Source organism: Chrysemys picta, chromosome 11 (assembly GCF_011386835.1).
Source record: "Chrysemys picta bellii isolate R12L10 chromosome 11, ASM1138683v2, whole genome shotgun sequence".
NCBI classification, from domain to species: Eukaryota; Metazoa; Chordata; order Testudines; family Emydidae; genus Chrysemys; species Chrysemys picta.
Genome location: NC_088801.1, coordinates 27193343 through 27209925, shown reverse-complemented (window position 1 = coordinate 27209925; position 16583 = coordinate 27193343). Strand labels below are relative to the sequence as shown.

The 16583-nt window shown below is 40.6% G+C and overlaps 1 protein-coding gene across 7 annotated transcripts; it reads left to right on the top strand.

The window, feature by feature from the left end:
* The first annotated feature begins 775 nt into the window (after positions 1-775).
* Positions 776-10211, top strand: RBM43 (RNA binding motif protein 43). Of its 7 annotated transcripts, XM_065561653.1 has the most exons (7): positions 837-906; positions 6640-6698; positions 7313-7491; positions 7586-7654; positions 7751-7949; positions 8442-8536; positions 8619-10211. In XM_065561653.1, exons 5-7 carry the CDS (start codon positions 7829-7831, stop codon positions 9372-9374), a joined length of 972 nt encoding a protein of 323 aa, XP_065417725.1. In that variant the 5' UTR covers positions 837-906; positions 6640-6698; positions 7313-7491; positions 7586-7654; positions 7751-7828; the 3' UTR covers positions 9375-10211. The 7 variants fall into 7 exon arrangements, with proteins under 7 accessions (XP_005296507.2, XP_023963778.2, XP_065417727.1 ...); XM_065561654.1 differs by lacking the exon at positions 7313-7491; XM_065561652.1 differs by having other exon boundaries at positions 7313-7654.
* The last annotated feature ends 6372 nt before the right edge of the window (positions 10212-16583 follow it).

Below are 16583 nucleotides of genomic sequence, written 5' to 3'. Positions count from 1 at the left end.
TTTTTTTTTTCTCTTAATTAATTGGCCTCTCAGAGGTGGTAAGACAACTCCCACCTGTTTATGCTCTCTGTATGTGTGTATATATATCTCCTCAATATATGTTCCATTCTATATGCATCCGAAGAAGTGGGCTGTAGTCCACGAAAGCTTATGCTCTAATAAATTTGTTAGTCTCTAAGGTGCCACAAGTCCTCCTGTTATTCATCTTGGATTACTCCTCCCTGTCTCTTCCCTGCCCATCCTCACCCCACTCACTCCCTATCGCCTCCCCCTCCTACTTAGCATCCTGAATTTAGTTTCATAGCTTTATTTGTGGATAGATCCAGCTAGATAAGCAAAAATGTATGTAGGACAATCTGTGACAGTTTCACACTTTAGTGCACATTAGATACTGCATGATGTGCCGTAGACAAGACCTATGCTGTATCAGTTATACCATGCACGTGTATCAGTACCTGGTAAGACACACAGCTCTTACCAGTACCTGATCATATGCTTCATCTTTTTAGTTATAAACAAACCATACAAATCAAATGAAAACCGGGCACAGACACCAGAGTTAAAACCTAATCCCTGTGTAGCAAATCCCCTTAGCTTTTCCTTGGGGTTAAGGGTCAAATGTAACCCGTCTGTGTAAATCCATTGGTCCCTGTAGCTCTTCAGTGTCTAAACAGAAGCGGCCGCTTGCCCGGGGAGAACTGCCTTCTGGGACGTGTAGTTGACGGTCTCCTTTTACATCGCACTGTTCTCCCCCGATAAGGGCTGCAGGGTACTACAGTTCCCAGCAAGCCCTGCGCCGAGACGGGCTGATGAATGCCCAGGCTGTCAGGGAAACCAAACTAAAGTGAAACTAAATCGGCATCGTTGCTGCGTTCTCCAGGCCAGGCAGCAAGCGGTACAGCCATGGCAAGTGTCTCACACTGTGTGCGTGTCTTTTTATCGCGGGGAGCAGAGGGGCTGCGAGCTTGCTGGGCAGGACTTCGGGCTCTATTTGAGGGCAGGGCTAGCGGGCTCTGGACGGGGGGTTGCGTTTGTACGGAGCGCAGCGCCGATCCTGGAGAATGGCCCGGCAGTTCGTGGTGCTGCCTGCAAAAACTCTAGCGTCGTTATTCTTTTAGAAGTTAATATCTGTAGCATATAAAACATCAGTGGTCAAAACCAGCTCAGCCTGCCGTAAAATCCGCGTGAAGGAGTTCTGGGGGAGAAAAATCTCCTGGAGATTCCCCCACGCCGTGCCAGAGCAGGAGCAGGATTTGCCACTCATGGGTCTGCCCCACAATCTTGCTGTTTGTGGAGGAGCTGCAGGAGGTCAAGGCCATCCATGCAGAAGCCCTGTGCCTAGTCTGCACTAGCTCTGGCCCCCTCACTCCCCAGCCCAGCTGCTGGGCAGTGCAGTTGCAGTAGGGCCTTGGAAGGGAAGGGGCTGTATTATCTTTCCTGGCTAATTCCCCCCATCCCTACCTGCCTCCCTAACCCAGTGCAGGAACACTATTCATCTGTTTATATGCTGAAACATTAATTGTGTGGTTTGAATTGATAAAAGCAAATGAAATTGCTCCAGGCCCAGTTAAATAACAGTCATTCTCTCAAATTACAAATAACTTAAGAAAACACATTGAAATTAAACATTAACCAGTCAGACATTCTCATATGGAATGTGTACTAACCAAAGTGCTGGCTAGCTATTATTTCTCAGCCAAAGTAAACGGTCATCGAGGGTTGTATTAAACCTGTTCGAAGTTAGTGGGTGTAAGAGCCTTCTTTCATTCAGGCTAAATGTAAAGAAGCCATTAAGTCCCTCTGTGTAACTAGGCGGCTAAATAATAAAACAATACACTGGGATAGCTAATGTTAAAAGTTTGTGTCCAGCAAAAGAGGCTGCAATGTTCCCACTTCCGCAGTTTAAATAACAGATCAAAACTGTTGAAAACACAGCAGCTATCAGTCCACCATCATGGAAGCGCACCATGCGTGTGTATGAGAGAGAGGGCTTGAGTCATTCTGAGAGTGAGGAGGCATGCAATGTTATCAATCTTATCTAAATGTGTTCGCTTTAAATATTGTAAGTGGCTATTGGGGGGGGGGGGCGTTGTGGAGTTGCCTTGTGTTTGGGGTTGCAGCAGGCTTGCCTTGAAGCAGAGGTGCTTTTTTTTTTTTTTAAATTTTATTTCAAAGGTGGTAACCCTACTAGGGACTGGTATAGCAGACGACATGTCAGGTCGAAGATGGGCAGGCAAGCAGAAAGGTGTAATAAGTAGAGTGCAACAAGCTAATGCTACAATAAACTGTTATTTTACTGTGCTAATATTCCATCAGCTAAAAGATTAAGGGCTAATGACTGCAATGGAACCCATTTGGAGGAATCCATGCATCTGTGTGCAGCCCTATTGACTTAAATGAGACATAAGGAGTCTGCACTTGCAGATCCAGTTGCAAGATCAAGACTTAAATCTTAAACCTCTCACAAGTGCCCCCTCTGGTCAGGTGTGTCTGTGGTCTTTAGACAGTCCCAGCCCTGCTATCAGGCCATACCCCCAGGGCTTCCTCTCTGGAGGCAATGGCTTTGCCCTCTTGGTCTGTTCCAGCCCAAGCTCTCCAGTTGGGCTTCTTAGTAGTTCAGATCCCCTTCAGGAGGAGTTTACCACTGCCCAATTGTAGGTCAGTTCCCTAGTGGCCTATGAGAGGTGGGGGGTAGAGAGGGACCTGCCCTTATTTCAGGGCTCATCTGTGTCCAGGCCCAGCAGCCAACTAGGAGCTGTCTCTCATTCCTCTGGTCCCTGCCAGCACTGGGCTGTCTATGGTGCTGCAGTTCCCTTTGGCCAGCCAGGAGCACCAGTTGTACTCCTCTGACTCCATCAACGAACTGACTGTATCTGGCTACGCAGCTCCTTTTATATGGCCTTCCTGGGCCCTGATTGGCTGCTCCCTGCAGCCTCTCTAGGCCGCTTGGAGGATACCTCTATTGCACCTGGGATGGGTGTGGAAAGTCCCTTAGGCCTCCAGCAGGGGTCCTCTAGGCCTAGTCTATCCCATCACACTGTATCATTCAGGTTGTTTGATGAGGCAATGCTATTGCCATAAAAGAATATCACAGGATTAACAGTTTAAGACTTGCAAATACAAGTCTCAGCTTTCTCTTGACACTCAGGGCCAAATTCTCTGCTAATATAAGCTGGCACAACTCCAGTGGAACTGCCTGGTCTTTATTTTCCATTGATTCTTCTTCTGTAATTTGGCATTTATGTAAAAGAAAGAGATTAGAATGTTGTGACACTATTCTTTTCTATTCATGCAGCCACACAACATTCTTTCTACGTACTGTTCCAACATACATTACAAAAAATGAGAGCATCTTTGTCTTGGATACATTGTCAAAAAACATAAATGCATTAAAAGATGCAGCATCTATAGCCGAAATGGCTTCTTTCTTAAATATTGTCTTTTGAAATTAATTCCTGTATTGAAAAAATGTATAATATGAAAGTATTAATATTCTCTATGGTATCTCATTATTATTCACTCATTTCACTTCTTCAGCTTATGATACAATAGGGTCTACATTTTTTTCCAGTGAAAGTAACATTTTAAAATTGTGTAGAATAGAGACATAAACGAATGGGTTCCACATTCATGCCCCAGTATCAAAATTAAACATCTTCACCTCAGTATTCCTCTTGGCAGCGGTAAACCATTATGGAGGCAGCAATTCAAAATCTATTGATGGCGTTGCTTTGTTTGAAGAAAAATAATACTACTATTTAACTCTTATATATCGCTTTAGAAACATTATCAGATTAATTCATCCTCATATCTCCTTGTGAGGTAGATGATTCAGTATTGCTAGCTGCATGGTACAGATGGGGAACCGGAGGCCTAGATGTTAAGGACCCAAGGACACAGAAGGGGTCAGTGTCAGATCTGGAACTTGGGAGTTATGTTCTCTCATTTTTATGGTCATACCACTAGACTACACTTTTTTTGTGTGTGAGACCACATATGTGTCTGTTAACCTGGAGTGGCCAGGTTCTTTTACAGACTCTTTATAGTAGAGAAGGAGCCAGTTATGGCTCCTTGACCCTTTTTTTGCCACAGTACTGGGCACAGGTTAGAGCAGCCTCAGGGCTGCTTCAGCATGCCAGCTGGCAAGGCCTCCTAAGGGATTGTCTGCCAGCTGAGTATTCTAGCCGTGCCTCCTTCCCCTCTTCCCATTTCCTGTGCCAGAGGCTGTGTAGAAGGTGCCAGTTCTGGTGGCTCTTTGCGTTCTGGGAAGTCGCACCAGCTGGGGAGTTGCCTGTCTTCATTGCCATTGTGCTGCCCAAGAGTGGGGTAAAAATCTGCCCCACTATGTTATCAGATGAACAAAAAACAAAATTGGCTTATACTGAAGAAAATCACCATTTCATAAATAAAGTGTATAGCTCTTTAAATGTGAAGCCTGATCAAAATGGGGCTCATGTCTTCTCATATTAAAAGCTTTTAGAGTGCACTGCTACGCTGTGTCATTGAATCTGTCTTCTGACTCCCTTTGGAAATAATAGACTAGTGATCTACATGGCTGTGAATCCATGTCAGTGAAAAATTATTATCCTGTGGCATGTTTTGCAGGCTTTATAACTGCTATGCTGGCCCTGGCTCTACCTTCTGGAGTGTAGATCCAGAAGAGAGCTTCTTAGAGTAGTATAAAGAATGTCATGAAAAACTGACCTGGCTTACAGCCACTCAGAAATTGTTGACACTTCATTCCTATAGGTGGCTCTATGATGAAACACTAAATTATTTACTTTCTTCTTCTTAAATCAGTCAACTGTTACAAAACTCACTCTATGTACTTCTGCTTACAGGAATTTTGTTACGGTATTCCCAGTGAAACACTACTGTTGATTACTTTATAATCGGCATGGAAGGAGAATATGCTTTTCATAATGGGACACTGATGAAAGTCCTATTTGTGATGAATTTCATGTTCAAAGAAAAAGGGAGGCTGGGTTCTAATGAAAATCTTGTGTGTGTTGAGTTATTTTGCATGTTGCACATCTCAGATGACTGTAGTTGTGGTCTTCCACTGTAATCCTGTATCCCAGCTCTCCTGAACTTTGGAGAAGTTTGAATCTGAGCCTTAAAATTGCAGTCAGACCTATCTCTAATGAACAATAAATAGTAGTTGTGACACTGAGCCAGAAAGGGTTAAGCAACTTGCAGGCTTAATGACCCAAATTCCACCTTTAGAGATATATTAGTATATAATGATTGTATTTTTTGTTTGTTTACATATATATTGTTAGAGTATCAGGGGGTAGCCGTGTTAGTCTGTATCTACAAAAACAACAAGGAGTCTGGTGGCACCTTAAAGACTAACAGATTTATTTGGGTATAAGCTTTCGTGAGTAAAAACCTCACTTATTCGGATGCATAGAGTGAAAGTTACAGATGCAGGCATTATATGCTGACACATGGAGAGCAGGGAGTTACTTCGCAAGTGGAGAACCAGTGTTGACAGGGCCAATTCAATCAGGGTGGATGTAGTCCACTCCCAATAATAGATGAGGAGGTGTCAATTCCAGGAGAGGAAAAGCTGCTTCTGTAATGAGCCAGCCACTCCCAGTCCCTATTCAAACCCAGATTAATGGTGTTGAATTTGCAAATGAATTTTAGTTCTGCTGTTTCTATTTGAAGTCTGTGATCCCTGGTCATTCTATTACAGATTTAAAAGTCACTATCATTGAACAAAAAAACTTCAGAAACAGACTTCAAAGAGAAACAGCAGAACTAAAATTCATTTGCAAATTCAACACCATTAATCTGGGCTTGAATAGGGACTGGGAGTGGCTGGCTCATTACAGAAGCAGCTTTTCCTCTCCTGGAATTGACACCTCCTCAGCTGTTATTGGGAGTGGACTACATCCACCCTGATTGAATTGGCCCTGTCTACACTGGTTCTCCACTTGCGAAGTAACTCCCTGCTCTCCATGTGTCAGTATATAATGCCTGCATCTGTAACTTTCACTCTATGCATCCGAAGAAGTGACGTTTTTACCCACGAAAGCTTATGCCCAAATAAATCTGTTAGTCTTTAAGGTGCCACCAGACTCCATATTGTTAGAGGTTGACAATGTAACCAAATGGTTCCTGTCTGTCACTGTATTCTGTTAATTCAGAGATCAAAAGGAGATGTTAACATTTAGATGAACCGTGAATGTAGTAGTATCATTGTCTTCATTTCTCTTTGAAGTTTGTAGTAAACTACCTGTAAATGGTGGGAGATGGGCAGTTGCCTGATACTAATCCATGTAGCTAATTATCAGTGGTGCTTAGGAAATAGAAGGTTTTACTTCAAAGCCGCAGTGCTTCACCCAAGGAATGCCTGCTGTCAAGAGGCTGCCAGAGAACTATAAAAAGAACTCTAGGGCCCTGATCCTTTGTCACAGGAAGTTTGAGCCCCAAGACTGAGATCTTCAGCTCCAGTCTAGATCACCCTGATATTCGAGTGTAACCTATGGAACTTGCTCTGAAAGAACTCTTTGCATCTCTAAAGCTCACCATCTGTACTATGAAACTGACCTAAGAATTTTATTCAAGTCTGTATGTATAATGATCTTTTAACCAATACTCTCTTTTCTTTTCTAATACATTTTTGTTTAGTTAATAAGAATTGGCTGTAAGCCTGTATTTGGGTAAGATCTGAAATATTCATTGACCTGGTGAGTAATGTGTCTGATCCTCTGGGATTGGTAGAACTTTTTATATGATGAACAAGATTTGTTCATCATATTTGACTTGGCTGTCTGGGTAGGAGCTCAAGGCTGGATTGTTTAAAGGAACTGTATTTCTGGCTTCTGGGTAACCAGTAAAGTGTTGTAGAAGCTATTTTGTTGGCTGGTTTGGTAAATCTAAGTATTAGAAATATCCACTAGTTTTGAGGATCGTCTGCCCCATTCTTTGCACTTTGCCCTGACTGAACAATCTCAGCGTGGCCTCCCCTGGGACTCTGGTCACAGTAGTGCTTTCCAACTCTATTCACACTGGGAATGTTAGAATCAGAAAATAGAACCAAAGTAGTCTTATTAATATCACACCAAATACTGCTCATTTTAGAAGCCATTTAAGTTTAAAAGTCGTCTTTTCTCTTGTTCTCTTTGGCATTTGAAGTGGATGTGAATGTAATTTACACCACTGGTGTAAAAAGGCCTTAGGCCTGGTCTACACCTAAAACTTAGATTGACCGTGCTACATCTCTTAGGGCTGAGAAAAATGTCATGCCTTGTGCAACATAGTTAGGTTGACCTGACCTAACCCTCCCCTCTTGTAAACGCAGCTAGGCCAACGGAAGAACTCTTCCATCGACCTACCTACTATCTCTCTGAGAAGTGGATTATGTACGCTGTCGGAAAATTCCCTTCCTTTGATGTAGGAAGCATCTACACTACAGCGCTACAGTGCACACACAGCTGCAGCACCGTAGCTGTGCTTCTGTAATGTAGACAAACCTTTAACGTAAATGAAAATTAAGTCTGGAGTTCTTTGGTGAAATGTTCTATGAGGTCTATGGAGAGAATCAAAAGTTGATTCAGCATTCTTCCTGCTGCAGGGATGGAAAGAGGTGTATTATGGATCTTAGGAACAGGAGGGATGGTGTGACAGAGTGGATATCAGAGAGGTACTGGAAAATCTCTTATGAGGAGGGAACAGCTAATTGGACTAAGTCATTGCACATATAACTTGTATTTACAGTGTGTCATGTCTCTGTCCACAGGCCACAGGCCGAGCTGCCAAGTCTGAGAAAACAATTGTGGTCTCTGGTATTCCAGATGGCATTGTGAAAGATGATGTCATGGCTGACATATTGATGATTCATTTCCAAAAGGCGAAGAATAGGGGTGGAGACGTGAAGGATGTAGTTTATCCAACAGCAATAAAAGGAGTTGCATACATAATCTTTGAAGATCAAGAAGGTATTTATTATTATTAACAAATAACTTGTACCCATGAAATAAGAGTATGTAATTTAGAACATTAAACTTAAAACACTACACATGAATGCCCTCATATTAATCCCAAATTTTAAGATTTCCTCCTGTTTATTAAGGACACAAATGTGAATAGGCTTAATGCAGAGTATGTGTGTCTTTTAAGACTAGTAAAAGAATAAATCTATAACCTGCATAGCAGACGAGATTTTTATAGTCAAGCCTTGGGGAATAAATCTCTGCCAATTAATGTTCTAAGGAGACAGGCTGCTCTCTCACTCCTCTGAACAATTTTGAGTAATACATAAAGTATCAGGCAAGAATATTGAACAGTGGGGAAATCACTAGGGAAACCATCAAGAGAAAAGCAACAGAGGGTCCTGTGAAAAATACCTATGAAGTATTCCAGCCATCAGACAGGAAATAAAACATTATCATCCTCTTGCAAAACAAAGTGAGTCTGAATTTTCTTCTCAGTTACAAAGAATGCTCTCCAGAAAGATGAACACAGACTAGAGGACAAGAGGCTGGGCAGGTATTATCCTCTGAAAATCTCTCTCTATAGTGAACACGTAAGTGCTTCCATCATAGCATCCTAATCATGTGGTCACGGCTGGGGTGCACTTATTAATTGCTTTTATTTTACACGTATAGGTCTTCACCTGTGTCTCGTCTGTTCTCGATTTGTCCATTTTTGAAGATAAATACATTTTGGAAGATCTGGTGCAGGAGCTTCAGAAGACTATCCCAGCCTTGAGCTTCAGTCCTTTGCAATCCAATGGGCAAATTTCTGTTCAAGGGTCATTCCCAGCAATCAAGTCACTAAAAGACAATTTGTTATTAAAAGCAAATTCCCTTTCCAGGAAGGGCAAGAGGGGAGAGAGAAAGCCAGATCAAAGACCTAACAGCAGGACCGAGAAGCGTGGACTATTTGTGGAGCCAAATAATACTTTTGTCCATAATGTAAACAGGGAAGAACAAGTGGTTGTCCTGGACACAGATATATATTGCTACATGAAACATTTTTTATACAAGGAAAGTCTGGCAAAATACAATGTTGTAAGTCGTGGAGTCACAGATGGTGAGATCACCACAATATATCTAGAAAATGCCAGAGCAAATTCGGATTCTAGAGAATTAGAAAGAGCCAAAGAGGGAATTGAAGATTTGTCTGCAAAACTTCATTGCAGATTACGCAAAGAAAGATTCTCTCTTGATGGCAACACCAGATCCGAAAGGCTGAAATATAAACAAGTATTTGAGAGCATAAAATCCCGATTCCCCAAAGTTCTGGTTATTCCTTATGATACTCACATTGATGTGATAGGAAGTTCCTCTGAGACATATGAGTTTACACAAGAAGTGAATAGAACAGTAAAAAGCCACATCCAAAAAAGATTCAGGAGGTAGGAGTCATTTAGGTGATGCCTGCGAGCTAGGACTTCCTGAGAGTGACATCTCTTACACCAAAGTACAATCTCCCAAGGGAGTTGGTAGAAGCCCTATTGCTGTGGACTTTTGATAAAGGATGTTTTGCACTTCTGTAACTTCCAGTGGAGGATTTCAAAGCACTTTGCAAACTTCAATTAATTAGGGCCCAGTCCTGCTCCCATTAGAGTTTTGCCATTGACTCCACACAGCACCCTAATAGTATTAGGAGCTTCATTTTACACGTTGTGGCTCCTCTATCATTAAAAGAAAATGCAGGCCCTTCTACATCACTGCTGCTACAGTCCTACAATACGTGCACAGGCACTTCTCAGAGAACAGGAAGCCTGGACACCAAGACAAAAGTCCCAAATACTAACTTAAATTTCAAACATGTAGCAAATGCCCTGTTCATGCATCTGGTGAAATTAAAGTGCGTAGAAGTTAGTTTTCATAGTGAATGGACCATCCCTGTTTTATGGTCTCTACTCATCACAAACTTGTGGCTGTATTAACATACACTCTTTTTATGCAAGTTTTTGTTTAATAAATCACTTAGTTTTACATGTAAAACATGTTTTGATAAACTTTTTTCTTTTTATATGCAGCAAATTTAAAGTAGTTTCATTTAACCAATAAAAAAAGTAAATGCTGTTTTTGTGCATTAATTGAATTCTAATTTCCATCCAAATACAGCTTGACAAGAATTATGAGTAAAAAATTAATCATAATCTAGTAAATAAAAAACATGCACCAATCACTATTTTGTAACAAAAAAATTGTGCCAATTATGAATCTGAATAAATGTATGTTAAGTTACGTAGACTCATTGACTCATAGACTTTATGGCCAGAAGGGACCATCATGATCATCTAGTCTGACCTCTTACACATTGCAGGCCACAGAACCTCACCCACCCACTCACTCCTGTGATAGACCCATAACCTCTGGCTGAGTTACTGAATTCGTGATTTAAAGTCTTCAAGTTACAGAGAATCCACCATTTACACTACGTTAAACCTGTAAGCGACCTGTGCCCTATGCTTCAGAGGAAGATGAAAAATCCACACAATTCCTTAAATAACTGTGTAAAGATATAGTGTATCGTCCTGGTTAGCAAAAAGTAGCAAATTTAATGTAAAGGCTCTAATTTGTAGAAAGTAAACATATTTTAATGATTTCCAACCAACAAGAATTAATCTCTCTTTAGGATAATAATTAAGGTACAAAGGCAAAAAAATAAAAATAAAATCAGTTATTTAAATCAAGGTTTCCTTCTTGGTGATTTAAAATGCTTTGCTTTAAATAAATCCACCTTACTTGAGGCAGAGAATATATTGAGGGTGGGGAAGAAGGGATTTTTAAGTGTTTAAAGAATAAATAAGAGGCCATTCACATACTATAAGGGATAAACCAACTCGGTATTGATTGTCAAAAAAGTACCTGTATATACCTTTAAATACTGTATATTTGTTTGTCCTAGTAGGTAGTTACAGAAAGCAGGAACATTGTTATCTGCCTTTAATATTTTCGTTGCAGGAGAAGCTCCTGGTGATAGAGATACACCCAGAAGGTAGAGCTTTTATACCTGGGAAGGGGGCATGAACTCTGACCCCAGAAATGTAGTTTAGGGATTGGTAGCCATTTTGTAGAAACCTTTCCTGTTTTTTCAGTCAGCTAACCCAGCCTCCCACATTCAAAATGCGTATTAGACACAAATAAGTGATAATTGGCCTTATTTTCACGGGACTATTGAACTCTCACTGACAGGCAGCTGCAGCTGCTCAACATCTCGTACAATCAGACCAGTTATTTTGAATATCTCTAAGGCTTTGGCTACACTGGCACTGTACAGCGCTGCAACTTGCTGCGCTCAGGGGTGTGAAAAAATGCACCCCTGAGCGCAGCGAGTACAGTGCTGTAAAGCGCCAGTGTAATCAGTGCCTGCAGCGCTGCACGCTCGCTCGCAGCGCTGCAAGCTATTCCCCTCGGAGAGGTGGAGTACATACAGTGCTGCGAGAGCTCTCTCGCAGCGCTGGTGGCGCGACTACACTCGCGCTTCACAGCGTTGCCGTGGCAGCGCTGTGAAGTCCCGAGTGTAGCCAAGCCCTAAGTTTTGGAGTGAAAGTCTTGGTCACTGCATTAAGACTTCCGGCTTTGCTTCTACTTATATAGTTATTATTGACAATGCAGTGAAATGGTCACACATTTCCACAGCAAGTCATCACATTCAGCAATGAATCCTGTGAGCAAGAGAGGAGTAATAATTTTCTGCACAAATGTAAGCAACCTCGAAATTGTACTGAAAAGCAACCAATCACTCAAAAATTAATTACAGAAATTAGGGAAGGAAAAGACCTTTATGTCATATTATCCGTTATCCCCCCTGCCAGTGCCTGATTGTTTCTGGCTGTGTTTTACAGTCCAGTTTTAAATGTTTCAAATAGTGGTGTTTCCACAACATTGCCAAGGAAATAACTCCACGATCTAATAGAAAATTAGTTAATATTTTAACGTTTAGTTAAATATTTTCTGGATCATAAGATCCTAGGAGCAGTAACTGCCTCTCTCTGTGCATTTGTACATTCCTAGCAAACGAAGATCTTATTCTGATAGTTGTCAATGCATATAATTAACAATAATAATCATGTTTGTATAGTGCTTGGAATGTAAAAAAACTGTATAAGTGCTTTCCATCTACATTGTTCCATGATGCCTGTCACCTTGGTATCTGAGGCTAAGTATGAGCCTGAGGTTAAAACTATGTCAGAGCCATTACTAAACCCATCTTTTAGTGGACTTTGTCACTTAATGTGATTTAATGATCTTTAGCAAATTTGGCTCTCTCAATATCCACTGTAGTGGAGAAGCAGGGGAGAGTGAGTTACGTTTTTAAATGGTTGTATACTATGTAATGTAGGCATGTACATAATGCTTTGTCAAAACGAGACAAAACTACCCCGTGTGTTATATTTTATATCTCTTTTATATTATTTTGGGGTGCATCTATAGGTAGATACTCAAATTATTAAAGACAGTAACTGAACGCTTTTAATGGAGAATAAAATTATTTAAAATCCTTTGGGCATTTCCCTTTAAAAGAAACAAATAAACAAACAAACAACCCCCCCAACGTTGTGCTTTTGGGATTTTCTTGCCATGACAAACTATCAGCCTCATTTATTATAAAAATGGAAGGTCCGGTTATTATTTTTTATTAATCCCCTGCCATTGTGGTGCATGGAAATTTACAGTCAAGGAAGAAGACAAGGTCAAGAATGAGCTTAAGTACTTTGCTATATCACAGTCTCAGCAGGGATGGAAATTTTAGAATGTTTTGAAAAGAAAAAAATCCATTCATATTTGTGCTCATTTCCACTGTTCAGACTGTAGTTGTTTTTCTCTTTGTACATCATTTTTAATACATTCATTTTTTCTCTACCATAATTTATATAGAAAACCTATATTAAAATTTCAGGTTTTTATCTTTATGGCATTGCTGTTTCTTATTTCAGTTCATTGTTTGTGTAGAGGTATTGTTCTGTTTTCATTGTATTTAACTTACCTGATAAAAATAATTTAAATTCTTTGAAAATAATAAAGAATTTAATAAAAATTGTTACTTCAAATAATTGTAGGTCAAATCCAAACAATATCAGTGATTCTGGCACACTTACAAATCAGATGTCATTTGAACTATGATTTATAAACAGTTGCATAGCCCATCCTGCTGTCTTTATGGTCTCTGTTACATGGTATATATTTATTCCAATTACATATAATAGGGTTTTCTTTTTCTCTCTCTACATTTGAAAATAGTAGTTGAAACTTTTGAACAGATAGTAAAAGGGATGCAGTCCGCTGAGACAAAGGAATTAGAACACTAGGAATGAAATTCACCCAGGTAGCAAGGACCAGAGAAAGCCTCCCGCGAAATGAGCGTGTGTTGGGGTTGGGAGAGGGAAGTTCCATTGCACAGGGGGTGAATGGCTGAGGAGTTGGTATAAGAAGGGCCAGACTGGGTCAGACCAATGGTCCATCTAGCCCAGTATCCTGTCTTCTGACAGTGGTCAATGCCAGATGCCTCTGAGAGAATGAACAGAACATTGCAATGTAATGAGTGATCTATCCCCTGTTGTCCGGTCCCAGCTCCTGGCACTCACAGGCATGGGGACACTCAGATCACAAGCTTGCATCCCTGACTATCTTGGGTAATAGGCAATGATGGACCTATCTTTCATGAACTTATCTTACTCTTTTTGAACCTGTCTATAGTTTTGGCCTCACAACAGCAACTGGCTCCACAAGTTGACTGCTTGGTACGTAGTTGGATTCTGCAAACCTTGTATAATAGTAATAGCTACCTCATTATTCACCTTTAAATCTCTTCTTGAACCTCTCCTTTGCTCTGATTCCTAGAGAAAACTTGACAATGGTTAAGCAGCTGCTGTGCTGTGACTACTGCTTATCAAACTAACCAGTATTATCTCATTGTTTCTTTGTATTCTCCCATCAAACGGTATCAATCTGTTGTCTCTTATCTTATATTTAGATTGTAAGCTCTTTGAGAAAAGGACCATCTTTTAGTTCTGTGTTTGTACAAGTGCCTAGCACAATGGGGCCCTGGTCTCTGATTAATAACAATGAATATAAATTCTTATTGTATGTTACAGATTTTTACACATAGTCTTTATAGCAGCTCTGTAAAAACAGTCATGATGGAAGGGGATAGGGTGTTCATGAAGGTACAGGGCCTTGAGGTTAATGACTATACAGACCACATGGCACTGACTGAGATGTAGTAGGTGTGTAGAGGGCAGGACGTGCATCTCCTGTTTCAGCTCAGGAACTGGAATAGTGACAGTGGAAAGGCTATGGAGCTGGCGTGTGGCTTAGAGAGTGACTGTCTTCCCACTCAAACCCCTTATAGGCCCTGATTCTGCAAACAGATGTAACAGAACGACCCTTATGCTTGCAGTAGAAAATGGAGAGCATTGTCTCTGTTGTGACTCAGTATATTACAGTATTGTTTGCTGTACGAGATTACAAAATAGCACTCCAGCAGCGGATACAGACTAACACGGCTGCTACTCTGAAACCTTTTTTTAAGAGAGGCAACTGTGAAACCAAACAACAGTTCAGTCCGGTGTTATCCATATTCATCATCCAGGTCCCATTTCAATGCATGTGAAACAATAATAAATGTTTAGAAAAAAGGTTTCATAGATTCCAAGGCCAGAAGAGACCATTGTGATCATCTGCATAACACAAGCCATAGAACTGCCCCAAAATAATTCCTAGAACATATCTTTTAGAAAAATTGTCAGTGATAGAGAATCCACCATGACCCTTGGTAAATTGTTCCGATGGTTAATTGCTCTCACCATTAAACATTTACATCTTATTTCCAGGGTAGATTTGTTTAGCTTCAATTTCCAACTGTTGGGTCGTGTTATACCCCTCTCTGCAAGACTGAAGAGCCCATTATTAAATATTTGTTCCTCATGTAGACACTTATAGACTGTAATCATTTCACCCCCTCAAGCTTCTATTTGTTAAACTAAATAGACTGAGCTTTTTGGGCCTATCACTGGAAGGCATGTTTTCTAATCCTTTAATCATTCTTGAGGCTCTTCTCTGAACCCTCTCCAATTTATCAACATCCTCTTGAATTGTGGGCACCAGAACTGGACACAGTTTCCATCTGTGGTCTCACGTGTGCCAAATATAGAGGTAAAATAACCTCTCTACTCCTACTCGAGATTCCCCTGTTTATACATCACAGATTCACATTAGCTATCCCACAGCATCACACTGGGAGCTCATGTTCTGCTGATTATTCACCACAACCCCCAAATCTTTTATCTTGATCCAGAATGTTTTAATAAATGCAACACAAAACAAATCAGTTCAGATCTGTTGCCAGGTCTCATTACCACAGTTATTTTTGATCAGCAAATGATGTTAACCAAAGCGCTGTTCAAACTATTAAACTCCACTTGACAAGAGGAATATATTTAATAATTTCAGATATTGGAGAATGTCCAGTAAAGTGCTTTAATTGTTATTCCTATACCCCTCACTGTTGGTAATTACTCGGTCTGAGCAACAGGTTTGGAATATAATGCACTTTTTCATTAGGATAGAGGTTTGCCTTAATAACAAATATTTTCCGTCACTTTACTGTATATGCACTTGTCACCTGCTGCCCTCCATCCCAGTGGGGGGACGCATTACAGCTCATGCTGTATGTAGACAATGTCCAATTCTGACTTAAAGGTCCCATTGACCTCACTACCAGGATCACAGACTATGACCCAGTATTTACAAAATTGTTTCAGATCCTGTTGAATGAAAATTGCTACATAATTAAACAATATCATTAATAGTAAGAGATCTGTGGAGGGAAGAAAGTCATGTTAAAAGGTTCTCTTAATGCAAGTTTAACTGTCTTTCAACGTCAGCAATGCTGGCCTAGTATTCTGGTGTTTTATTGCTACATTCTCTGTTCTTGGTTAACAACTGCACAATATTCAGAAACAAAACCCGCTATCCTGTCCCCTGAAAACCTAGATGGGATTATGGTATTGCAGAATTAGCATCTCCCTCACCCCCCAACACTTCGGCTAGTCCTTCAGACCTCTCTCCATCTGTGTGTATTGCCTTTTTAAGCTTGGTTCATATAGGCAAAAATATTGATAGCATATCTGAAAGAAATCATTCTTTGGAAAGAAACAATAACAATTAGGTTTATATTCTCATCTGGACACATGAGAAATTTAGGAGAATAAAACCACCAAACAGCAAAATGAAAACACACCCAAAATATGCAAAAGCTGACAATCAGCTGTGCCCCTGATAACTGGTGATTCTACACCTGCAGCATCATCTGAATATGTACGGTGTGCACTTTGAAAAACATGAGAGGCAGCTGAAGTTAGCTGTTAGTGTATCTGGCCGGGTTTGTGTTCTCACTTGGCTTCAGTACAGCTGTTAGTCAGCTTCCATAAATAAATGTACACACTTAGCCATTCTCTTGTACCACTCATGTAAGAGCAGGGTTGCCTTTGTCCTCCCCAGCTCTGCTTTTTAAGGTCTTGTCTACATGGGAATTTTTTCAGCATAACCAAAGGTGTGAAATTAATTTGCTATAGACATACCAATATATGCCCCCATGCAGACCTCTTTTGG